Here is a 26,646-nt window from a genome sequence, read left to right on the forward strand (position 1 = left end):
ATACAGCAGATACAGCGCTGAGAGAAGCAGCGTGGCTCAGTGGAAAGAGCCTGGGCTTGGGAGTCAGAGGTCATGGGTTCAAATCCCAGCTCTGCCACTTTTCAGCTGTGTGACTGTGGGCAAGTCACTTGACTTCTCTGTGTCTCAGTTACCTCGTCTGTAAAATGGGGATTAAGACTGTGAGTCCCATGTGGGACAACCTGATTACCCTGTATACCCCAGCGCTTAGAACAGTGCTCTGCACATAGTAAGCGCTAAACAAATACCAACATTAATATTATTATTATACAAGGTAATCAGGTTGTCCCATGTAGGGCTCACAGTCTTCATCCCCATTTTACAGATGAGGTAGCTGAGGCACAGAGAAGTGAAGTGACTCGCCCACAGTGACACAGCTGACAAGGGGCAGGGGCCGGGATTCGAACCCATGACCTAGGACTCCCAAGCCCGGGCTCTTTCCACTGAGCCACGTTGCTTTGCTGTATCCATCGTGGGTTGCCACTAGTCAACATCTGTGCTAGGAGCAGCTTTTTTTAGTTCCCACAGTCTTTAGGAAAAGGACACTTCCTATGCTGGATTTAGTCTTTAATGAACTAAGCTTCCAGAAAAGAGTAAACTCTATCGAGTCAATCTATATGGCTGAAAAAGCAGGAAGACGAAAGGAAGCAGTGTGGCCTAGCGGGAAAGAGTACGGGCCTTAGGAGTCGCAGGACCAGGGTTCTGATTCCAACTCTGCCCCTTGCCTGCTGCGTGACCTGGGGCGAGTCGCACAATACTACTTTGTGCCTCGGTTCCCTCACCTGCAAAACGGGGATTCAAAACCTGTGCTCCCTTCTAGCTAGGCTATGAGCCCCATGTGGGACCTGATCATCTTGTATCTACTCCAGTGAACAAATGTTATTAATATTATTCATAGTACTCTGATGGTCTCAAGGAAGCCCTACAAAAGAAAAAACAACAAAACACCGGCCCTGGTGTGGGCCAGTGGACAGAGCTCTGCTTTGTAGCAGACGCTCAAAACTATATGCTCAAATACCCATTCTATAAAACATGTTTAGAAACATAAATAATGTTTTACGTTCAATTCCAACCCAACCCATCACCTTCCAGAAAATAGGCTGCAAAAGGTTAGAAGAGCGCCAGTTTGAGAGGTTCAAGCAAATGGAAACCAATATCTTCTTTCACAACTACATCTCTCAACTCCACCCTTGGTGCGGGGGTGGGGGGAGAGAGGGGAGGAGGGCGGGGAGAAAGAGAGACCACATGAACTGCCATAAATTATCAGTAATCCACAGGAATTTTATTAATTAACTAGCAACCGAGGACTCTGAATCAAGTTAATTTCACTTCTTCGACCCAAAGCCTGACACAGGTTTTACGGGGCACAGCAAATTGTACCCCCCAAATCGATTGGCTTTTGTTTCCAACTGACGGGTCTGTTCAATTAATATTGTCAGACACACTCCTCTCGACACCGTTTTAAAAAAAAACCTCCTTTTGGACTACCTAATTCGTAAATTGGTCTTAACCGCAGGTGCCCAGTCAGCCTGTTGACTCTCAATCCTCTTCCTTGGATCCAATTTTCAAATCCTTTAGCAGAATTCCTGGGTTGTTTTAAAGAGGAGGTAAGAGGGCAGGTGCGAGCCTGTCCCACCCCACCCCGTCAAAGTCTTCTGAATAAGAAATTCTCTTCCTCTGTCCAATGACCCCCCCATGCTCAGAGTGATCTCACACTGGCCAAGGAATTATGTAGTCCGTTTTTGCAGCCCTGTAGACCAAATAATTTTTTTTTTAATCCCCCTTCTTCTGAGAAGGAAAGTCACACAGGCTATTGGAATGTATTGTTGCCATATGCATCAGAGTAGCGACCTGTAGACACTGTGTGACTCTGGGGCCTTTTTTTTTTTTTTTTTATATATAGAAGGTGATCTCCTGAGAATGTAATGGCATCTCCAGATTGTCTACCGAAGACCTAGTGTGTGGGTTCTCGAATTCAGCTCCTAAGAGGGCCAACTAAAGCTTCCCTTGTCACTTTCTCACAAGAACACACACCACCACCCTGTGATGCAAATCTTCCCCCGTCAACAAAACGGAACGGGGCTGAGGAAATATGAAAATGAGATATTTGAAAAAACGGTAACGATTAAATTGGCTTGGCCTGAAAATGAAAATGAGGGGTAGGTACGGGTGGAGAATAGCAGTCTTCTATCTTCTCTGGGATCAATTTTTTTTAAAAAAAACACGGGTTAATTAGAAATGACAAAAAAAAACCTTAAGATTCCCAATTGGCAGCACTCCAAAAAAAAAACCCAACCTATAAACTGAACTCGATAAAAGTCGAAAAGGGGTCCAACCCAAATCTCACAAAACAACTGACAGAACCCTTCCAGCTCCAGTCCTGAGAGAAGGCGCCACACTAACCCAAAGACAGTTTGAATGACTACGTCATCCTCAAAGCAAACAAACGACATCTCTGGGCACCTGCCAAAAGGAATAAAATCTAACGTCTAGGATGCTTTGCCGGGAACGTGCTACTGCCTGGTCCTCGAGGAGTTCAAAATCGGACAGAGACAGTGACCACAGCCTTGCTTAAAAAAATTATAATAATAACTGCATAGAGGTGATCTGCTGAGGTGATGGTTAGTGGCCCAAACCATTAAGCGGTCCGGGCTCAATGAGCGGATGTCCGGGAAGCCTAGGTGACCCGAATGTGACAGTGAGCAGCACCTAAGGCGGTGAATGAACTGTTTGGCTGGAAGAGTTTTACCCGTCCAACGACTAGAGTAATTGACTGGAACAGAATAAGGGTTGATGATTTCCTTAATTCCGGTTTGGTGAGCTTTTAGAATCGTCTCCAAGGGCACCGATATTCACCGGGGAACATGCAAAAATCTCTGCAAATGCACTTTCTTTGCATAATTAATTTGCAGAGAGCCCCGCTCTACCCTGTACTTCTAAAGACACCCTATCGGGTACAGGCCACGTCGCCCAGTGAACTCCCGGCGGACCACAGAGTTACTTTAAATTCCATCTGCCCTTCTCCTTTAACTCAGGGAGAGAGGACAAGTTTCCTCCTCTCTCTGGGGGAGCGGAGAACAACTAATTATTGACTAGAAAACGACTCTGAAAATAGGAGTCTTCCTATGTGCATACGCTACGCCACCGCCACCACCAGCAGTCGGCAGATTAAAATCAGCAACCACATCCTTAGGGAGACAAACTTTTTTCAGTCTGTCCCGAACATACTCTGGGCTTCTCCCCACGGTAACCGGGCCCTAGGATGTAGGGGTGCATGCTAACCTGTCAGAGCCGGACGAGAAAAAGAGGTACTCCTCAAAGGGAGAGAACCAGGCTATCTGTCTTCTCTTTCCTTGACACCCCCTAAACTACTCAATAGACTGACCAATAGATAGCCTGGCTGGTCTCACCGGAGCAACCGACAGAAAGTGTAAGGACTAGAATACAAGACCAGAGAAGGCGGGTCACAGGAGCGGGGAGAGTTTGGTGTAAACGCATTATGGGTGGGGAACACTTGTGCTCATTCTGCTGCACTGTACTGGCAGTGTACTCACAGTGCTCTGCACAGAGTAGGCGCTCACTAAATACGATTGCTTGAAGGACTGATGAGGCAGGTACGGAATGATGCAACAGTATTCAACTTTACGGATGACTTGGTTAGAGAAAAGCGGCTGTCCAGCTCTCTTCCACCTCCACCGGGGACAATACACAAAAATTGACTTGAGCTAAGGGGAGGCCAGGCCTTTTTCCGGTCTGGTGCACATTCCATTGCACCTAGTAGACGGCTCGGCGCTCTGTAAAACGCTCAATAAATGCTGCTGATGGTGGTGATGGTGATGAAATGGAAAAAAGATTAGGTTAACTCTGCAAAACTTCCTGAGAGGGAGCGTTGCGAAATCTTTGCTGAAATAACAGGATAATGACCCATCTGTCTGGAAGGGTTTAGAATCGTGAAGTCATCCTTTGATTGATGAGGGAAAAAAAAAACACCTTCACACTAGCTGAAAGCAATGGTTATGGAATGAGATGACGCAGAAAGATTTCCCCAGTGTACTCGTTCAGGATATCTTTTTTTTTTTTTTTTTTTTTGTCTAAGACCACTAACACATAGCTGTCTTTATATTTTTTTGAGAGCGGAGAAAAAAAAAAATAAATCCTGCCCTTCCATATCGAAGCAACAACTCTCCTCGGGAAAAGGCATTTTCAATTGCCGATCTGATAAAAGTAAAACTAAAACCGTGTTACCCTATCTACCCACTACTCCCACGTGTGTATGATTAACACTTTTGAGATGAATCTAGTGCACTTTGGGAGGAGGGCCACAACAGTGACCTGGTCTTACAATTCTGATGAATGTCACCTTTTTAACCCTCTCCCGGACTCACCCCCCCGGCGAACGTCTTCCAACATCGTTTCCTCCCCAAACCTGATTCCCAGCCCTGTGATGTTTCCCGCCCTACCTTCACCCCCCTGCTCCCTCAGCCCCTCCCCAGCGCCTCAACTCTGCTCTTCTTCACCAACCACTCTCTCCACTAGCCTTCTTCAAATTCCAAAGCTTTCCCGCCACTCTTTCCTCCTCGCTACCTCGGTCCTGGATTCCCAATCTTCCCACCCGTCAGTCCCGGGCCCTCGCCCCTCGCATCATCATCTTGGGACCCTCACCCTTAGCACCACCATCCCTAGACCCTCGCCCCTCGCATCATCAGGCCTAGACGCCCTTAGCACCATCGGGCCTAGGCCCTCGCTCTTAGCCCCATGGGTTCGGGACCCTCACCCCTGGCATCATCAGTCCCGGGCCCTCGCCCCTAACACCATCAGTCCTAGAACACCTGCCCCTTAGCATCATCAGGCCTAGACACTCACCCTCCTTAGCATCACCAGTCTGGGCTCCTCGCCCTTAGGACCATCAGGGCTAGACCTTCCCCCTTGGCACCATCAGTCCGGACCCTTCACCCCTAGCCCCATCAGACCTAGACCCTCACCCATAGTATCATCAAGCCTAGACCCTCTCCCGTAGCATCATCATCAGTCTGGGCCTCTCACCCTTAGCCCCATCAGACCTAGACCCTCGCCCTTACCATCATCAGTCCGGGTCCCTCACCCCATCAGACCTAGACCCTCCCCCTTGGTATCGTCATCAGTCCGGGCCCCTCGCCCCAGCCCCATCAGGCCTAGACCCTCACCTGTACCATCATCAGTTCCCTACCTTCACCCTGTGGCATCATCAGACCTGGACCCTTGCCCATAGCATCATCATCATCAGTCTGGGCCCCTCACCCCTAGCCCCATCAGACCCGGACCCTGCCCCATAGCATCACTGATTCTAGAGCCTCACCCCGTGGCATCATCAGACCTGGACCCTCCCCTGTAGCATCATCATCATCATCATCATCATCAGTCCGGGCCCCTCACCCCTAGCCTCGTCAGACCCGGGCCCTCCCCTGTAGCATCTCCAATTCTAGACCCTTGCCCCTTGGCATCATCAGACCTGGACCCTCTCCCTTGGCATCATCAGACCTGGACCCTCTCCCTTGGCATCATCATCAGTCCGGGCCCCACACCCCTAGCCCTATCGGACCTAGACCCTCCCCCTTGGCATCATCATCAGTCTGGGCCCCTCACCCCTAGCCCCATCAGACCTGGACCCTCCCCTGTAGCATCATCATCAGTCTGGGCCCCTCACCCCTAGCCCTATCAGATCTAGACCCTCTCCCTTGGCATCATCAGTTCGGGCTCCTCACCCAGATCTGGACCCTCCGCGGTAGCATCACCAATTCTAGACCCTTGCCCCGTGGCATCATCAGACCTAGACCTTCCCCCTTGGCACCATCATCAGTTCAGGCCCCTCACCCCTCGCCCCATCAGACCTGCACCCTCCCCTGTAGCATCATCACCATCAGTCCGGGCCTCTCACCCCTCGCCTCATCAGACCTGGACCCTCCCCTGTGGCATCATCACCATCAGTTCGGGCCTCTCACCCCTCGCCTCATCAGACCCGGCCCCTCCTCTGTAGCATCATCACCATCAGCGCGGGCCCCTCACCCTCGACATCCCCATCAGTCTGGGCCTCTCACCCCTCGCCCCATCAGACCTAGACCCTCTCCCTTGACAATACCATCACTCTGGGCCTCTCACCCTTAGCCCTATCAGACCTGGACCCTCTCCCTCGACATGCCCATCAGCCCGGGTCCCTCAACCTCAGCCCCATCAGACCCGGCCCCTCTCCCTCGACATCCCCATCAGTCCGGGCCACCAGGACCCTCCCCTGGAGCATCATCCCCATCAGTCCGGGCCGCTCACCCCATCAGACTCAGACCCTCTCCCTTGATATCCCCATCAGTCCGGGTCCCTCACCCTTAGCCCCATGAGACCCGGCCCCTCTCCCTCGGCATCCCCATGAGTCCGGGCCGGCAGGACCCTCCCCTGGAGCATCATCCCCATCAGTCCGGGCCTCTCACCCCTCGCCCCACCAGACTTAGACCCTCTCCCTTGACATCCCCATCAGTCCGGGCCCCTCACCCTTAGCCCCATCAGACTCAGACCCTCTCCCTCGACATCCCCATCCCTCTGGGCCCCTCAGCCCTAGCCCCATCAGACTCAGACCCTCTCCCTTAGCAACACCATCAGAGTCAGAGCCTCTCCCTGGAGCATCATCCCCATCAGTCCGGGCCCCTCACCCTTAGCCCCATGAGACCCGGCCCCTCTCCCTCGGCCTCCCCACGAGTGCGGGCCGGCAGGACCCTCCCCTGGAGCATCATCCCCGTCCACCGGGGCGGGTACCTGAAGTAGTAGACATCGCTCTTGCCGGCGCTGAGCCCCGACTTTCGGATGACTTCCTCCTTCTTCCAGCCGGGGGGGAGGGCCGGGCAGTCCATCCTCTTGCCGCTGTCGTTGGGCCGTCCGGGCCGGGGTCCGGCGGGGCCGGGCGGGGACGGGGCCGGGGCCGGGGCGGGAGGGGAGGGCGGGGGCGGCGGGGGCGGCGGGGGCAGGGGCGGCGGGGCGGCGGCGGCGGCGGCGGCGGCGGCGGCGGGACCGGCCTCCCGCCGGGAGCCGCCGGGGGACGGCCCCGGCCCCGGCCCCGACCCCGGCCCCGGCCACGACCCCGGCCCCGACCCCGGCCACGGCCGCCGCCGCCGCCCCCGGCCCCGGCCCCGGCCCCGGCCCCGGCCCCGCCCCGGCCCGCAGGCTTCCACCGCCCCCGCCCGCCCCCGGACGCCTCCCTCCGCCCGCCGCTGGCCGGGGCCGGGGCGACGGCGCTGCCCGGGCCCCCCTGCTCTATGGCGGAGCCGCGGCCGGGCCGGTCCTGTCCTGCGGCGGCGGCGGCGGCGGCGGCGGCGGCTCCGACGGCTCCTCCGGAGGCTCCCGCCGCGCGCTCCCGCTCCCGCTCCCGCGCCCGCGCCCGCTCCCGCTCCCGCTCCGGGCAGCCGCGGCCTCCCCCCGGGTGCGCGCGCATCCAGCCCCCTCCCCAGCCCGCGCGCCGCCGCTTCCGTAACCCTAAGCCCTCGCCAGCCCCGCACGGACGCGCCCACGCGGACACGCGCCCCCACGCGGGGACGCGCCCCAGGACGCGCAGGCGCACGCCGTCCCGGGGCGGGGGGGGGGGGGGAGGCGGGGAGGGAGGAGGGAGGAGGGAGGGAGGGAGGCAACGGCCGCCGCTGACTCACTCGCTCACTCATTCATTCGTGCACGCACTCATTCATTCACGTACTCATTCATTCATTCACGCACTCATTCATTCACGAACGCATTCATTCATTCACGCACTCATTCATTCACGAACGCATTCATTCATTCATGCACGCACTCATTCATTCAAGCACGCACTCATTCATTCATGCACGCACTCATTCATTCATGCACGCACTCATTCATTCATTCACACACTCATTCATTCGCGCTCATTCATTCATTCACGCACTCATTCATGCACGCACTCATTCATTCATTCACGCACTCATTCATGCACGCACGCACTCATTCATTCACACACTCATTCATTCGCACTCATTCATTCATTCACGCACTCATTCATGCACGCACTCATTCATTCATTCACGCACTCATTCATGCACGCGCTCATTCATTCATTCACGCACTCATTCATGCACGCACTCATTCATGCACGCGCTCATTCATTCACGCACTCATTCATGCACGCACGCACTCATTCATTCACACACTCATTCATTCGCACTCATTCATTCATTCATTCACGCACTCATTCATGCACGCACTCATTCATTTATTTACGCACTCATTCATTCACGCACTCATTCATTCATTCATTCACGCACTCATTCATTCATTCACGCACTCATTCATTTATTTACGCACTCATTCATTCACGCACTCATTCATTCCTTCATTCCCTCATTCATTCATGCACGCACTCATTCATTCATGCACGCATGCATTCTTTCACTCCCGGGCTGCCTATTTCGACAGATGCTCTCTCACCCTACTTCAATAGTATTTATTGAGCGCTTACTATGTGCAGAGCACTGTACTAAGCGCTTGGAATGAACAAGTCAGCTTGTATTACGGGGTGCATATTTCGACAGATCCGCTGTTACCCCACTTTATTAATAATAATAATAATGTCGGTATTTGTTAAGCGCTTACTCGGTGCCGAGCACTGTTCTAAGCGCTGGGGGAGACACAGGGGAATCAGGTGGTCCCACGTGGGGCTCACAGTCTTCATCCCCATTTGACGGATGAAGGAACTGGGGCACGGAGAAGTGAAGTGACTGGCCCACAGTCACACAGCGGACAAGCGGCAGAGCAGGGATTTGAACCCATGACCTCTGACTCCAAAGCCCGTGCTCTTTCCACTGAGCCATGCATATTTCTACAGATGATCTATCACCCTACTTTTATTACAGGGTGCATATTTCTATAGATCAGCTATTACCCCACTTTATTAAGGGATGCATATTTCTATAGATCATCTATTACCCCACTTTATTAAGGGGTGCATATTTCTATAGATGATCTATCACCCTACTTTTATTACAGGGTGCAAATTTCTATAGATCAGCTATTACCCCACTTTATTAAGGGGTGCATATTTCTAGAGATGATCTATCACCCTACTTTTATTACAGGGTGCATATTTCTATAGATCTGCTATTACCCCACTTTATTAAGGGGTGCATATTTCTATAGATCATCTATTACCCCACTTTATTAAGGGATGCATATTTCTACAGGTTATCACCCCACTTGACTAAGGGGTGCATATTTCTACAGATGATCTATCACCCTACTTTATTAAGGGGTGCATTCTTCTACAGATTATCTATTACCCTACTTTTATTACGGGGTGGATATCTCTATAGATGATCTATATCACCCTACTTTATTAAGGGGTGCATATTTCTACAGATGATCTATTATCCCACTTTATTAAAGGTTGCATATTTCTATAGATGATCTATTACCCCACTTTATTAAGGGGTGCATATTTCTACATATCTGTTATATCTATTACCCTACTTTGAGCATCAGCCGCTAGGCCGCTGCGTGACCTTGGGCAAGGCACTTAACTTCTCTGTGCCTCAGTTACCTCATCTGTCAAATGGGGATTAAAACTGTGAACCCCACGTGGGACAACCTGATCACCTTGTATCCGCCAGCGCTTAGAACAGTGCTCTGCACTTAGTAAGCGCGTAACAAATACCACAATTTATTACAGGATGCATATTTCTATAGATTACCTATTACCTCACTTTTTTAAGGGGTGCATATTTCTATAGATTATCTATGACCCCACTTTATTACGGGGTGCATAGTTCTATAGATTATCTATGACCTCACTTTATTAAGGGGTGCATATTTCTATAGATTATCTATGACCCCACTTTATTACGGGGTGCATAGTTCTATAGATTATCACCCTGGATTATCTATCACTCTACTTTACTAAGGGGTGCATATTTCTATAGATTATTGCCCCACTTTATTCAGAGGTGCATATTTCTACAGATTATCTATTACCCTACTTTATTCAGAGGTGCATATTTCCACATATCTATTACCCTACTTTATTGAGGGGTGCATATTTCTATAGATTACTACCCCACTTTACTAAGGGGTGCATATTTCTATAGATAATCTATTACCCTACTTTATTAAGGGATGCATACTTCTATAGATTATCTATTCCCCTACTTTATTAAGGGATGCATACTTCTATAGATTATTACCCTACTTTATTAAGAGGTGGATATTTCTCTATATATTCTATATATCACACGACTATTTGATGAATGATGTGCAGATCTCCCACCCTCTACTCTTCCCCTCTCCTCAGCACTATGCTCGTTACTATGTATTATTGATTACCCTATTTATTTAGTTAATGAGGTGTATAGCTCCTTGATTCTATTTATAGTGATGATGTTCTTCTTGTTTTTGTTTTGTTCTGTTTTGCTCTGCTGTCTGTCTCCCCCGTTTAGACTGGGAGCCCGTCGTTGGGCAGAGATGGTCTCTATCTGTTGCCCAATGGTCCATTCCAAGTGCTTAGTACAGTGCTCTGCACATAGTAAGCGCTCAATAAATACTATTGAATGAATGAATGAATCTCTGTTGATCTATTTTGATGATGGTTTTGATGCCTGCTTGCGTGGTTATGGGGGTGCATATTTCTATATATCATTTATGACTCTTTTTGATTAATGCTGTGCAGATCTCTGTTGATCTATTTTGATGGTATTGATGCCTGCTTGCTTGGTTTTGAGGGTGCATATTTCTAGAGAAGCAGCGTGGCTCAGTGGAAAGAGCCCGGGTTTAGGAGTCAGAGGTCATGGGTTCTAATCCCGGCTCCGCCACCTGTCAGCTGGGTGACTGTGGGCGAGTCACTTCACTGCTCTCAGTGCCTCAGTTACCTCATCTATGAAATGGGGATGAAGACTGTGAGCCTCACGCGGGACAACCTGATGACCCTGCATCTCCCCCAGCGCTTAGAACAGTGCTCGGCACACAGCAAGCACTTAACAAATACCAAGATTATTATTATTACATATCATTTATGACTCTTTGATTAATGATGTGCAGATCTCTACTGTTCTGTTTTGATGGCATTGATGCCTGCTTGCTTGGTTTTGGGAGGGTGCATATTTCTATATCATTTATGACTCTGATTAATGAAGTGCAGGTCTCTATTGATCTGTTTTGATGATATTGATGCCTGCTTGCTTGGTTTTGGGGTGCATATTTCTATAATAATAATAATAATGTTGGTATTTGTTAAGCGCTTAGTATGTGCAGAGCACTGTTCTAAGCGCTGGGGTAGATACAGGGTAATCAGGTTATCTCACGCCAGGCTCACAAGCTTCATTCCCCTTTTACAGATGAGGGAATTGAGGCACAGAGGAAGTGAAGTGACTTGCCCAAGGACACGCGGCTGACAAGCGATGGAGCCGGAATTCGAACCCATGACCTCTGACTCCCAAGCCCGGGCTATTTTCACTGAACCACACTGCTTCTCATGTAAAGGGCTTACTATGTGCGAAGCACTCTTCCAAGTGCTGTGGGGGGCCGGGGGGGAGATTCCAGGTCATCAGGTTGTCCCATGTGGGACTCACAGTCTTCATCCCCATTTGACAGATGAGGGAACTGAGGCCCAGAGAAGTGAAGTGACTTGCCCCCCAGTCACACGGCTGCTAAGGGGCAGAGGCGGGATTAGAACCCACGTCCTCGGACTCCTAAACCCGGGCTCCTTTCCACTTCGCCACGCTAGTCCTCCCTGCCTTAGAGGACAAATATGGTGAAGATCACGGAGCGGACAACTACTACGCTCCACCCTTTCGTGATCAATCACTCACTCGGGGTATGTAGTGAGCGCTTACGAGGTGCAGAGCACTGTACTAAGCGCTGGAGACTACACTGCAACAGAATTTTAACGGGCACGTTCCCTGCCCAGAGCGAGTCTAGGTGCAGAAGAATGGGCTGAACCAAACGGCCGTCCTATCTTATAATAATGTTGGTATTTGTTAAGCGCTTACTATGTGCAGAGCACTGTTCTAAGCGCTGGGGGAGATACAGGGTCATCAGGTTGTCCCACTTGAGGCTCACAGTCGTCATCTCCATTTGACAGGTGAGGTCACTGAGGCCCAGAGAAGTGAAGTGACTTGCCCACAGTCACACAGCTGTCAAGTGGCAGAGTCGGAATTCGAACCCATGATCTGAGCCATAATTGTGGAATTTTGTCAAACGCTTACTACTACTACTAAGGGTGATATTTGATAAGGGCTTACTATGTGCCGAGCCCTGTTCTAAGCGCTGAGATGGATACAAGCACATCAAGGGGGACACAGTCCCTCTCCCACGTGGGGCTCACAGTCTCCATCCCCGTTTTACAGATGAGGTGACTGAGGCCCAGAGAAGCCAAGTGACTTGTCCAAGGTCACAGAGCAGACAAGTGAGAAGACAAGTTTTTGAGAAGCAGCGTGGCTCAGTGGAAAGAGCCCGGGCTCTTGGGAGTCAGAGGTCGTGGGTTCTAATCCCGGCCCCGCCCCTTGTCCGCCGTGTGACTTTGGGCAAGTCACTGAACTTCTCTGTCCCTCAGTTACCTCATCTGTAAAATGGGGATGATGGCTGTGAGTCCCTTGTGGGACAACCTGATGACCCTGCATCTACCCCAGCGCTTAGAACAGTGCTTGGCACATAGGGCTTAACAAATACCAACGTTATTATTATTATTATTATTATTATTATTAAGTGGCAGAGCCGGGGATAGAACCCATGACCTTTTGACTCTCCGGCCCTAACCACTAAGCCACGCTGCTTCTTGGTACGTTATTTAGCGTAGCTCAGTGGAAAGAGCCCAGGCCTGGGAGTCAGGTATATACATATATGCTGCGGAGAAGGGAGGGAGGATAAAAGAGCAAGTAGGACTGGCGCAGAAGGGAGTGGGAGAAGAGGAGAGGAGGGCTCAGTCAGGGAAGGCTTCCTGGAGGAATATAACAAAGTTGTGTAGAACATAAATATTTATATGTAACAGAGTATAACAATATAACAGCCCACAGAGAGGGTACAGTTTAGAGGGGGGAGGTTTGGAGGTTGGGGGAAATTGGTTTGGGGGTTGCGGAAAGGGCAGTAAGAGAGAGTGAGACTGAGGTGGCCAGTGAAGAGAAGGGAAGGGAACGCGATGATAACTGCTGGAATGGGGCAGGGGATTGAAATGGGAACTGGCTGTTAGCAAGAAGGAGCAGGAGAGAAAAATGAATTAATAGGGGAGGGGCGATTAGCCAAATCGCCTCCCAGTTCGGTTCGTTCTGGGTGGGCCCGTTTTTTTATTTCTCCTTTCTTTACTTAGCAGGCTATCAACTTGCCTGATTGATCTATTGCATCAGATTTTTGCGAGGGCAGCGCAGAAGCCATCTGGTATATTACGAGTGAGACTTTGAAGGACAAAACTACACTGATGAGAGGGGAGGAGTTAGTGAAGATTAGTATAATCGGGAATCCTCTGTTCTTGGCTAGGCTCTCCACGGAGAAAATGTACTTTATAACTCCAGATAAGAACACATGCAAGCATATTTCACCGGTTGGCTTGAAAAGTTCTCCCTAACACTACCCATATATAACATGAAAAATTGGGCCTATACACATTAATAGAAAGCTTCCTAATGTCGACGTTCTCCTGCCCCAAAACGTTGTTTTGGGGTTTTTTTTAAGCCTTGGCCTCCGTTTAACCAGTCTTTCACTAACCAATAATCCCAACACTGGCGTTCTGATATTAAATAACTATAAAATTTGAGTAAACTTTTCTTAGTAAAGGAAAAACAAAGTGGCCATAGTCTAAATCTGCCCAAAACAAAATGCCGCAGGGTTCCTTTAAAAATAAGCATAGGAGCCATTCCCATCTTTTATTCTGTATAAAACGTGCTTCAGAGGTCCTGCTGCTTCATTTTCTGCCGTCTGTATCTACGATGCGGTAACAATAATGTACGTTTGACAACAGCGTGCAATCAGTGGTGTCGGTGAGCAAAATATTGCTAGAAATGGGAAGTAATAGATCGCATAGCAAATTGCAACAGTGAGCTGGCTGTTGAAATGCCTTAGCACTTTTTCTGCCTTCCTGGCGTCGAGAAAGAGTCCAAGAAAATATTTCCACCTTATTTTAATATATCAGCCACAGCAAAGGCATTCTGGATCGTTTTAGGATTTAGCCAAAAAAAACCCCAACAACAACAACAAAGAATTAAAATAGCGATGCAAAGTGGCTTGATTAAAAAAAAGGGGGACCTAGGCTCTAATCCCGGCTCTGCCGCTAGTCTGCTGTGTGACCTTGGCCAAGTCACTCAATTTCTTGGTGCCTCAGTTACCTCCTATGCAAAATGGGGATTTAGGCAGTGAGCTCTATGTAGGACATGGACTGCACCCAACCTAATAAAAATAATTAATAATAATAATGATGGTATTTGTTGAGGGCTATGTGCCAGGCATTGTACTAAGCGCTGGGGTAGATACAGGCAAATCGAGTTGGACACAGTCCCTGTCCCACTTAGGGCTAAGAGTCTCAATTCCCATTTTACAGATGAGGGAACTGAGGCCCAGAGAGAGAAAGTGACTTGCCCAAGGTCACAGAACAGACAAGTGGCAGAGGCGGCATTGGAACCCGTGACCTTCTGACTCCCAGGCCTGTGCTCTGTTCACTAGGCCATGTTGCTTCTCATTTAGTCTCTTTATCCTGTCTCTGCCTCTGTGCTCAGTACGATCCCTGGAACGTAGTAAGAGCTCCACAAATACCATTAAAAATAAACCAAAAAAATGATGGCATATACTTAGACGTCTTAGATGGGTAAGTTGAAAACGCTAAACACAATTCTTTGCATTTGTACAGCATGGTTATTTTCTTTACCTCCAATTGGTTAAATGTAATTATTTTTTCTTTTAGCTTTACAAATAATAAAATAAACTGCTCTTCCCTGTAGTAAAGTGTAGTCTTGTATAATACAAATTAACTCCTTGCAACTGTAATAAAGCTCAAATAGAGAAACAATGCTTTATTAAGTAATCGGAGGGTGTGTTGAGGTTCCTTTCCTCGGTCTGGCACTTGAAAGGGTCCTGCTGCCTTTTCTTTAGGATAAAAGTGAAAGTTAAGAACAAGAGAGGTTTTTGTGAGTAAATCGGTCAATCAAACAAACAAAAGAAATTATCCCCCTCTGTCATCTGTCACCTTGCAGGTGGCTAGAGCAGGTGCAAACAAACCAACTGCCACCTCCTGGGAGGAGGCTTTCTTTGCATTTTCTTTTTGTTAGGAAGTGCAAAGTTGTTTTCCAGGTGAAGCTCAGGGCACTTACCATTTTGGAGATGGCAGGGTTACTCTCTCAAATTGTATTGTTAGTGAATTTTTGCTCACCTTTTGGATTTGTTTAAAACATTTATCTTGGTACTTTCCAGAACGGTTCCGTTTATAAATCACCAAACTTGTAACTTGGACACATTCATAAACTACCAACTTTGCCAAATTATCAAAATTGCATTTGCCCCACTTCATGGATAGCTCATATTATCTTTTTATACCGTTTGTTCCGTGCTTAGTGACTCTCTTGGAATGTAAGAACACGTGTTGCGGTCATAGGGCTAAATAACCACTTGCCTATTTTACCCGGTAAAAATGTTTACTTTAAGATACTACTTCTGAGAACTGGTTCTCCTATCCCGTAAAGTCTAAAGAGTGCGGTGGGGATTAATCGTTTAAGGGAAATGGGAGCACGGCCAGAGCACAGCTAAGTTTACATTGGAACTGCAGTTAGCACAATACAGTTTGCACACAGTAGGCGCTCAGTAAATTCGACTGAATGAACGAATGATTATTTTAAATTGGTTGAACTCACTGTTGTCATCAAAGCCCTCCATCACCTTACCCGCTCCTATCTCACCTCCCTTCTCTTCTTCTCCACCCAGCCCGCACACTCCGCTCCTCTGCCTACGCTCACCTCCTTACTGGGCCTCCTTCTCGCCTGTCCCGCCGTCGACCCCTGGCCCACATCCTGCCTCTGGCCTGGAATGCCCTCCCTCCTCACATCCGCCAAACTAACTCTCTTCCCCTCGTCAAAGCCCTCCTGAGAGCTCACCTCCTCCAGGAGGCCTTCCCAGACTGAGTCCCCCTTCCCTCTGCTCCTCCTCCCCTCCCCATTGTCCCTACCCCCCCCCCCCCGCTCCACCCTCTTCCCCTCCCCACAGCACTTGTGCATATTTGTACATATTTATTACTCCATTTATTTTATTAATGATATGCATTTATCTATGCTTCTATTTATCTATTTTGATGGCATTGATGCCTGTCTACCTGTTTTGTTTTGTTGCCTGTCTCCCCCTTGTAGACTGTGAGCCCGTTGTTGGGTAAGGATTGTCTCTATCTGTTGCCGAATTGTACTCTCCAAGCGCTTAGTACAGTGATCTGCACACGGTAAGGGCTCAATAAATACGATTGAATGAATGATTAATTGATTGGCTAAATCTGCTATCACCTAACTCCCTTCTAGAGTGAATATTGTAGTGCTGTTCACACTCCATGCCGGAAAGCAGAATGACATCTTCAAGTCCATGCAGGAAAAGAAAAATGTAAAAGTTTATTACCGTCTACTTGGAATGGGAACGTAGACGTAGTTAATAATGTTGGTATTTGTTAAGCGCTTACTATGTGCCGAGCACTGTTCTAAGCGCTGGGGTAGACACAGGGGAATCAGGTTGTCCCACGTGGGGCTCACAGTTCTTCATCCCCATTTTACAGATGAGGTAACTGAGGCACCGAGAAGTTAAATGACTTGCCCAAAGTCACACAGCTGACAAGTGGCCGAGCCGGGATTTGAACCCATGACCTCTGATTCCAAAGCCCGTGCTCTTTCCACTGAGCCACGCTGCTTCTCTAAGTTAGAAGCAGTGCACTCTACAGCTCAAATAGGAACAGAGCTGGAGGAGAGCAACTGAGGTAAAATAATAGAGATAAGGACTTAACCGGAGGAAATATGTAGTAAGCAGTGACTGGAACTTTTGAAAATGCTAGTTGGTCAGTTAGTCATAGTTTCCTGCTGCTTTAGTAATTGTGGGAGGCGGGTATATGCTTGTTTTGATTTCACTACCTAGAGACAAAGGGCTGCATTCCAGGGAAATGGAGACAATGAACTGTTGGCTCATCATTTCTGTTTCTATTATATTGAGTCTGGTGGGGTTCTGTCTGGTCAGTACTGGTTCAGTTTGTGGGTAGGAAGTCCACATCACGGGCAGGCCGTCCAGGCATTCTGAACTGTCTGGAGGACTTCAGGATGACAGTAGTAAGTAGTAGTAATAATAATAATGTTGGTATTTGTTAAGTGCTTACTATGTGCAGAGCACTGTTCTAAGCGCTGGGAGAGATACAGGGTCATCAGGTTGTCCCACGTGGGGGTCACAGTCTTAATCCCCATTTTCCAGATGAGGGACCTGAGGCCCAGATAAGTGACTTGCCCACAGTCACACAGCTAAGTGGCAGAGCTGGGATTCGAACCCATGACCGCTGACTCCCAAGCCCGTCCTCTATCCAGTGAGCCACACTGCTTCTCTAGTAGTAGTAATATTAGCAGTAAAAGCAGGCTTGGGTTCTAATCTTGCTGCTGTGTGACCTGGGGCAAGTCACTTTGCTTTCATTCATTCATTCTATCGTATTTACTGAGCTCTTACTGTATGCAAAGCGCTGGACTGCACTGTGCTAACTGCAGCTTTAATGTGCATTTAGCCGTATTCTGGCTCCGATTTAGCTCATTTGATTAATCCCCACCAGACTCTTTGGACTGTACTAAGCGCTTGGGAGAGTACGATATAACAATGAACACATTCCCTGCCCACAAGGAGGGGTAACAAGTAATCATAAATAAATTAAGTTACAGATATGTTACAGATATACAAGTAAGCGCTGTGGGGCTGGGAGAGGGGGGATGAGTAAAGGGAGCAAGTCAGGATGACGCAGAAGGGAGTGGGAGAAAAGAAAAGTGGGGCTGAGTCAGAGAAGACCTCCTGGCGGAGATAGGCCTTCAATAAGGCTTTGGGTGGGGGAGAGTAGTTGTCAGTTGGATATGAGGAAGGAGGGCATTCCAGGACAGAGGCGGGACGGGGCAAGAGGTCAGCGGCAAGATAGAGGAGATGGAGGTACAGCGAGAAGGTTAGCATTAGAGGAGCAAAATTTGTGGGTTAGGTTGTAGTAGGAGTGTAGCCAGTTGAGATAGGAGAGGGCAAGGTAATGGAGTGCTTTAAAACCAATGGTGAGGAGTTTTTGTTGATTGCGGAGGTGGCTGGGCAACCACTGGGGTTTTTTGAGGACTGGGGAAATGTGGTCTGAACATTTTTGGTAGGAAAATGATCCAGGCAGTGGAGTGAAGTATGGACTGGAGTGGAGAGAGACCGGAGGTCAGCAAGGAGGCTGATACAGTAATCGAGGTGAAATAGGATAAACGTGATAGCAGTTTGGATGGAGATCACTTCCCCAGGCCTCAGTTACTGCATCTGTCAAATGGAGATTAATACTGTGAGCTCCATGTGGGACAGGGACTGTGTCCAACCCGATTTGCTTGTATCCATCCCAGCGCTTAATGCGGTGCCCGGCACCAAGTGAAGGCTTAACAAATACCATTACTATTGGTAATAGTTGTAGTAGAGAAGCAGCGTAGCTCAGTGGAAAGAGCCTGGGCTTGGGAGTCAGAGGTCATGGGTTTGAAACTTGCTTAGTACAGTGCTCTGCACATAGTAAGCGCTCAATAAATACTGTTGAATGAATGAATGAAACCCAGCTCTGCCACTTGTTATCTCTGTGACTGTGGGCAAGTCACTTCACTTCTCTGTGCCTCAGTTACCTCATCTGTAAAATGGGGATGAAGACTGTGAGCCCCACGTGGGACAACCTGATTACCCTGTACCTACCCCAGCGCTTAGAACAGTGCTCTGCACATAGTAAGCACTTAAAAAATACTAATTATTATTATTAGTAGTAGTAAAAGTATTATTAGTAGTAGTAAAAGTAGTCAGAGCAGCAGCGCAACAGAAGTAATAATAATAATCATAATTGCAGAATTTGTTAAGCGCCGGCTATATGCCAGGCCCTGTGCTAAACACCAAGGTGGATAGAAGCAAATCTGTCCCACGTGGGGCTCACAGTCTCAATCCCTATTTTACAGATGAGGTAGCTGAGGCCCAGAAAAGTGAAGTGACTTCCCCAAGGTTGAACAGCAGGTAAGTGACGGCACTGAGATTAGAACCCACGATCTAGTAGTAATAGGAGTTGCAGCAGTGTGGTAGTAACATTTATTGAGTGCTCCCTGGGTGCAGTGCAGTTCAAGAAACACTTGGGAAAGTAAAAAATAAGGATTTGAAACTTCACTTCCCACAAGGAACTTCCACTCTATTGGGGGAAGCAGACCAAAAAATATTTACGGTACTCAAAATAAATAGTTGAACATATGATGAGATAAAAATATATACACAAGTGCTAAAGAAGACTGATGGAGTCATATGGCATGGAACGCTGGGTCTGAATCAGGGCAGGCACAGGTTGGTGGAGGGCTTTGAGTAGGGGGAAAAATTTGGTCTGTCAGATTAAGACTATGATACCCATGCGGGACAGAGACTATATCCATCCCAATTTGCTTGTGTCCACCTCGGCGCTTAATACAGCACCTGACAGTCAGTATGGGCTACACGAATACCACAATTATTATTATTAAAGCAAGTTGGGGGGTAGCAGGCGAAGCGAGCTAATATGTAAGGGGTGTTGGTGCGGAGCCTTGAGGTCAGAGAGAAGGAGTTTTGGCTTGACAGAGAGAGACATTGAGAATCACTTGAGGATTTTGAGGAGCCATGCCCGCTGAGTGATGGTTCAGGACTGTCATCTGTGCAGCAATGTGTAGTACAGATTATAGGGGGAAGAGGCAGAGGCAGAGTGATCATTGAAGAGAATGTTATGCTACACTAGATGTGATCAAGATTTTTAAAGGTATAGAAACTGGGTGGCTCGGGGAACCAATCCATCAGTCAGTCACTGGTATTTTTTGAGTGCATCCTGTATGCAGAGCCCTGAACTAAGCGCTTGGGAGAGTACAATACAACAGTGATGGTAGACACATTCCCTACCCTAAACAAGCTTAGTCTAGAGGGGAAAACAGACATACATAAATAAATGTATTAATATATAAAGACATACATAAACTAATTAGTGTATTAAGACATAGATAAATAAATAAATTACAGAAATGTACATAAGTGCTGCAGGACTGAGGGTGGGATGAACATCAAGTAAGGGCCCAAAGGGGACAGATGATGCAGAAGGGAAGCAAGGTTCAGGAAAAATGGGCTGCATTTGGCAGCAGATTGAACATGAGATTTGTAGGAGAGCAAGGAGTCAAGGGTGATGATGATAATGATAATAATAATTGTGGCATTTGTTAGACACTTACTACGCGCCAAGCACTGTATTAAGTGTGGGATTAGAACTCCGGTACTTCTGACTCCCAGGGCTGTGCTTTTTCTACTACATTGCCTCTCACAGACTCAGTCTGTTGAAATGAATATAGATATATTGGTCACTGATCTTCATGGACAAACTGATTTTACAGATGGCGAGATTGTATTTTGTGTGCAGACATGACTGATAATCCTTTCCACAATATAGATTTTAAAAATTGGCTTTTGTGGTGTTTACAGATTTTTTTTCAGACAGGAAAGATTGTGGTGTTATTGACTGAGACAGAAAATCAGGAGGAGGAGTAGATTTAGGAGGGAATATGAGTAGGCCAGCTTTAGGTATATTGAGTTTGAAGTAGGAGGAGAATATTCAAGTGGCATGTCCTGCAGGCAAGGGGAGATAAATTCAGATTGCAAGGTGGATGCAAAATCAGGGTTAGAGAGGTGGTTTTAGAAGTTATCCACACAGAGATGCTGTAACTGAAGCTCTGTTGAGCCGAAGAGCTCTCCAAGAGAGTGGATGTGTAGAATGAGACAAGAAGGGGACCCAGTAGGACTTTCACAGCCAAGAGATGAGAAGCAGAAGAGCAGCGGGGCCTAGTGGCAAGAGCACGGGCTTGGGAGGCAGAGGATATGGGTTCCAATGCCGACTCCGCCACTTGTCTGCTGGGTGATCCTGGGCAAGTCACTTCACTTCTCTGGGGCTTAGTTACCTCACCTGAAAAATGAGGACTGAGACTGTGAGCCTCTTGTGGGACAGGGACTGTGTCCAACCTGATTTGCTTATATCTAGTCCAGTGCTTAGGACAGTGCTTGGTACATAGTAAGCACTTAACAAATACCATAATTATTATTATTATTATAAAACAAAATTGAGAAGGAGTGGTCAGAGGGGTAGGAAGTTTTACTGTGCCAGCAAAACTGAGGCCTGGTAGTATTGTTTCCAGGAGGAAAGAGTGGTTTAGACTGTTTGGTTCTGGATTCTCCCTTCTAGAGAGGGGAGTGGCCCAGGGGTTTTTTTAATGGTATTTGTTAAGCTTTTACATGTGTTTAACACCATTCTAAGCACTGGAATAGGCACTCAGTCTCAGTCCCTGTCCAGTGTGGGGCTCACAGTCTAAGTAAGTGGGAGAACAGGTATCCCCATTTTACAGTTGAGGAAACTGAGGCACAGGGAAGTTAAGTGACTTGCCCAAGGTCACACAGCAAGCACTTGTCAGAAGTAGGATTAGAACCCAGGCCCTGATTCCAAGGCCCATGCTCTCTCCACAAGACCACGCTGCTTCTCTAACTCTATCGTGGATTTGATTTGTTCTGGCACTTCGTGAACAAAACCTGTATCCCCTGAAGGTGAACCAGTCTCGCCAGGGAAAGCCAGATCTATGCTGGTCTCCCCACAGGGCTTTCTCCCTTTTCCTCCTTCTCCACCCTACTCCAAGGGAAGCCCAGGCTAGACAATTTTAACAAGATAGAACTAGCTGCCTCAGAAAACTAGTGGATAGATCACAGGCCTGGGAGTCAGAAAGACCTGGGTTCTAATCCTGGCTCTGCCACTCATCTGCTGTGTGACTTTGAGCAAGTCACTTGACTTCTCTACACCTCAGTTCCCTCATTTGTAAAATGGGGATTAAGATTGTGAACCCCATGTGAGAAATGGACTCTGTCCAACCTGCTTATCTTGTACCTGCCCCAGCACTTAGTACAGTGTTATGCACATAGTAAGTACTTTAAAAATGCCATTATTATTATTATTATTATTATTATTATTATCATTATTGCTATTATTATCCCAGCTCCTCCACTTGTCTATTGTGTGACCTTCGGCAAGTCACTTCAATTCTCTGGGCCTCAGTTACTTCATCTGTTAAATGAGGATTGAGACTGTGAGCCCCACGAGGGACATGAACTCTGTCTGACCTGGTTAGCTTTGTCCGACCTGGTTAGTGTGTATCTACCCCAGCGCTTAGTCCAGTGCCTGGCACATTCATTCATTCAATCGTATGTATTGAGCACTTACTGTGTGCAAAGCACTGTACTAAGCACAGAGAGTATCATAAGCGCTTAACAAATACCATAAAAAAGCAAATGGCCCAGAGTTTTGATTCATTCTTGCACTTCATGGAGCAAAACCTGGGTCCACTGAAGGTGAACCTGTCTTTCCAGGGAAAGCCAGATCTGTGCTGGTCTCCCCATAGGGCTTTCTGTTCTTTCCTCCTCCACCCGACTTCAGGGGAACTCCAGGCGAGACAATTTTAACAAGGTAGAACTAGCTGCCTGAGAAAACGTGGCACACAGAGGAAACTTTCTGGAGCATAAAGAGCTGATGGAAATACAGAACTGATATTCTAGGCATCTAGAAGCGGTTTTGGTTGTTTCTAAAAATAACGGGGAGTAGTATCTCAATAATCCACCAGAACTCAGCTCTCCCCCGTCTTCCTCTTCACTAGGTCCCAAAACAATCAGCCTCATTAGTGGTTCCATTGCAAAATCACCTGGGCTATCCTACAGAGGGCCTGTCCAAAAATGTGGGCTTATGCCAGAAACCAAGCCCCACTTCTACTGGCAGAGAATAAATCCAAACTTCTGGCACCAGAGGCGAAGTCCCACCGCCCTCTGCCAGATTCCAAGGGAGAGTCTGTGGCCACAGGCGGCTTCCCGCCTTGAGCCTCCCCACTCCGGCAAGACTAGGCTTGAAGCCAAACAGGCCTGAAAGAGCTTGATTCTGACCCATCTCAGAAGTGAAGCAGGCCTGGGCATAGCCAACACCAGGAAGGGAGTCTTCTCCCCTCTTCTTCTCTCATCCTTCTGGGATGAGAACTCAGCTCTCTTTAATAATAATAATAATAATGGTATTTGTTAAGCACTTACTATGTGCTAAGCACTGTTCTAAGCCCTGGGGTAGATACGAGTAATCAGGTTGTCCCATGTAGGGCTCACAGTCTTAATCCCCATTTTACAGATGGAGTAACTGAGAAACAGAAGTTAAGTGACTTGTCCAAAGTCATACAGCTGATAAGTGGCAGAGGGGGGATTAGAACCCACGACCTCCGCCTCCCAAGCCCGTGCTCTCACCACTAAGCCACGCTGCTTCTCTATTGTCCTCTGCTCTTTCCGGTGAGTCTTGCTGACTTTCTAAGCTGGCAACAACATAACCGTGAATTCCAGGTGAAGTTAAAATTTACCATGGCTTCCCAGTATGCGGCTCTTCGGCCCTGTAGGAGTTTCATTCCTACAGAGTAATAAGGGTGCGAAGTGAGCTAGGAGTTCTGAGAGTCAGGAGGGAGAATGTGGCAAGGGGGGAAAAGACAAAAACGTCTTTCCTCTTCTTCCTATGTTCTCCTTCTTTTTGCTTCTCTCCCTACCAACCCGAAAATTTGCTTTTTTTTCAGATCCCCATTTGGAAGTTTCTAGTTGAATTCCCAATTCATTCATTTCTGCTGACTTGTTGGAACTGTTTTCCTTCAGTTAAACCACTGACTTTCTCTCTGGGTATCAGTTTCCTCACCTGTAAAAATGGGGATTAAATCATTCTCCCTTTCCTTTAAACTTTGAGCCCTTAGTGGGACAAGAGCTGTACCCAAATTGTACCTTGTATTTACCCCTGCATTTAGTGCGGTTTGCCTAAATTGCAGTAATCTAACAAATGCCATAGTGATTATTATTAGCGCACAGAAAATGAATTCCCCACCAATTATAGTTGGTGACTGGATGGAAAGGAAGAGATGGATCCACAAAATGTTTAAGAGAAAAAAAGTGAGCAAGATTTAGTCGTTGATGAGATGCATAAATTGGAGGCCAGTGAAGAATCAAAGATGACACGAAGGCTGCGAGGTTTCAAGTTTTCGTTTTAGGGTGCATGCTGGTATTCTCAATGGAGATGGGAAAGTTGGGAGAAAAGGGAGGTTTAGGAGGGGAAAATAAGAAGTTCAGTTCTGGAAATGTTGAGTTGAAGATGCCGATGGGCCATCCAGGTGGAGGTGTCCTGGAGGTGAAAGGGGATTCCGAGATGGGATCACAGGGGAAAATGACAGGGAAGGAGTGGTAGATTTGGAAATCATCTGCTTAGAAATGCTAGCTGAAATCACGCAAATAGGTGAGTTACCCAAGAAAGAGAGTGTAGAGGGAGGAGACTAGGACAACAAGCAGCAAGGGGAGCAGTGTGGCCCAGTGAAAAGACCACAGACCGGGATGTCACACGACATAGTTTCTAATCCCCTCTCTGACAAGGGCCTGCAATGGGCAAGTCATTTCATTTCTCTGGGCCTCAGTTCCTTCATGTGTAAAATGGGGATTAAATCCTCCTCCTTCGACATACTGTGAGGCCCATATTGGACAGGGACTGTGGCCAACTTGATTAGCTCGCATCTACCCCAGAGCTCAGTACAGTGCCTGGCACATAGTAAGTGCTTAACAAATAACATAAACAACAGCAAGCACAGAGACTTGAGAGAAATCCAGGGTTAGGCGAGAAGAGATGGAAGAGGAGTTAGCCAAAAAAACCCAAAAACCCAGAAGAGTGGTCAGAGATGTAGAAGAACAAGGATGTAACAGAGTTTGCTAGACAACTCAGCTGAGAACATCCAAAAGTTCACAACTGAGAGAGACTCATCTCCTATCACCAGGGTGACAGACCATAAATAAATAAACCAAAAACATGTTGAACCCTTGAATCCCTGTGCCTCCCTTCCTGGTAGCTCGCCCCACCCTATATAAAGCACTGGCCTGGGAGTCAGAAAGACCTGGGATCTAATTCTGGCTCTGCCACTTTGCTGTGTGACCTTGGGCAAGTCGCTTCACTTCTCAAGGTCCTCAGTTACCTCATCTGTAAAAGGGGATTAAGACTGTGAGCCCAGTGTGGGAAACGGACTGTGTCCAACCCAATTACCTTGTATCTACCCCAGCACTTAGTACAGTGCCTGGCACAAAGCAAGCACTTAAATACCACAATTATTGTCACAATTATTTCCCCTCACCCTATCTTTACTGTTACAATGTTACAATATTCCAGACTCATTGCAAGGTTGATGGCCATGTCGCCCCTAGCTCCTTGATGAAACAGCACCAGACTGAGAATTTTCCACAGATCCTAAGAATAATTAGTTCTGCCATAACATGTGTTTTCACTCCATGTTTTATCTAGGACAGGGTTGGAGAATTAGGGAATGGCCTTCCAAAAACACAACCCTGTTCGAACTTGGCATGTTACGTTATCAGAACAAACTGCTTGTGCTTATGCACCTGTACACGTGTATGCAGTGTTGGAATGGATGAGTCCTGCAGTTAGTTTTCCGTAGTTCTGCCAGAATGCAACCCTTGCATTATAGGAGAATTGAGCGTTCTAGCACAGGCATATAAGTAAAGCATTATTAACTTTTTTTATGGTATTTGCTAAGTGTTTACTATGTGCCAGGCACCGTTTTAAGAGCTGGTGTAGATAAAGGTAATCAGGTTGGATACAGTCCCTGTCCAACATGAGGCTCACAGTCTTAGTCCCCATTTTGCAGATGTGGTAAATGAGGTACAGAAAAGTGAAATGACTTGTCCCAAGTTCACACAGCAGACAGGTGGCAGAGCTGGGATTAGAAGTCAGATCCTGCTGATGCAATAGTAAAGAAGAATTCCTGTGCTTGGATCGAGAATTCAAATAATTCCTAGCTGGCTGCCCATTGAGCTGGTATCCAGATTGCTTGGAATAGAATGAGAGGTGGGTGGGCACTACTGGAGCCTGGACTGGAAGCTTTATTGGCTTGAGAAGCAGTGTTTCCCATGGAGAGAGCGCTCTCCTGGGAGTCAGAAGGATCTGGATTCTAATCCCAGCTCCACTGCCTGTCTCCTATGTGAATTTGGGCAAGTCACTTCTCTCCTCTGTGCCTCAGTTACCTCATCTGTAAAATGGAGGTTAAGACTGTGAACCTCATGAAGAATCTGGACTGTGTCCAAACTGGTTAGCTTGTATCTGCCCCAGCACTTAGTATGGTGCCTGGCACCTAGTAAGCATTTAATGAATACCATTAAAAGAAATACAACTTTAATTTAAACAACGAAACCATCCACCTAAAAACGATATCACATTACTTTGAAAACTGCCTTGTTTTCTTTAAGAAACAGATCTCAGCAGGTCCCAGAGTTTCTAGGTACACCACCTTGCGATTGCAGAATTTTGGAAAATACAAGCCAGTCATCAAAAGT

General features: G+C 47.7%; 1 protein-coding gene across 1 annotated transcript in view; it reads right to left on the minus strand.

Annotated features, from left to right (window-relative positions):
* MBD2 (methyl-CpG binding domain protein 2) overlaps positions 1–25,489 on the minus strand; it is an 86,496-nt gene extending 61,007 nt beyond the window's left edge. The window contains 3 exon segments of the mRNA XM_029059860.1: positions 6,799–7,075; positions 7,078–7,402; positions 25,442–25,489. Of these exon segments, the coding sequence (XP_028915693.1) occupies positions 6,799–7,075; positions 7,078–7,402; positions 25,442–25,489 (650 nt within the window).
* Between the last annotated feature and the right edge of the window lie 1,157 nt (positions 25,490–26,646).

This window comes from Ornithorhynchus anatinus, chromosome 3, assembly GCF_004115215.2.
Source record: "Ornithorhynchus anatinus isolate Pmale09 chromosome 3, mOrnAna1.pri.v4, whole genome shotgun sequence".
In the NCBI taxonomy this organism is placed as follows: Eukaryota; Metazoa; Chordata; class Mammalia; order Monotremata; family Ornithorhynchidae; genus Ornithorhynchus; species Ornithorhynchus anatinus.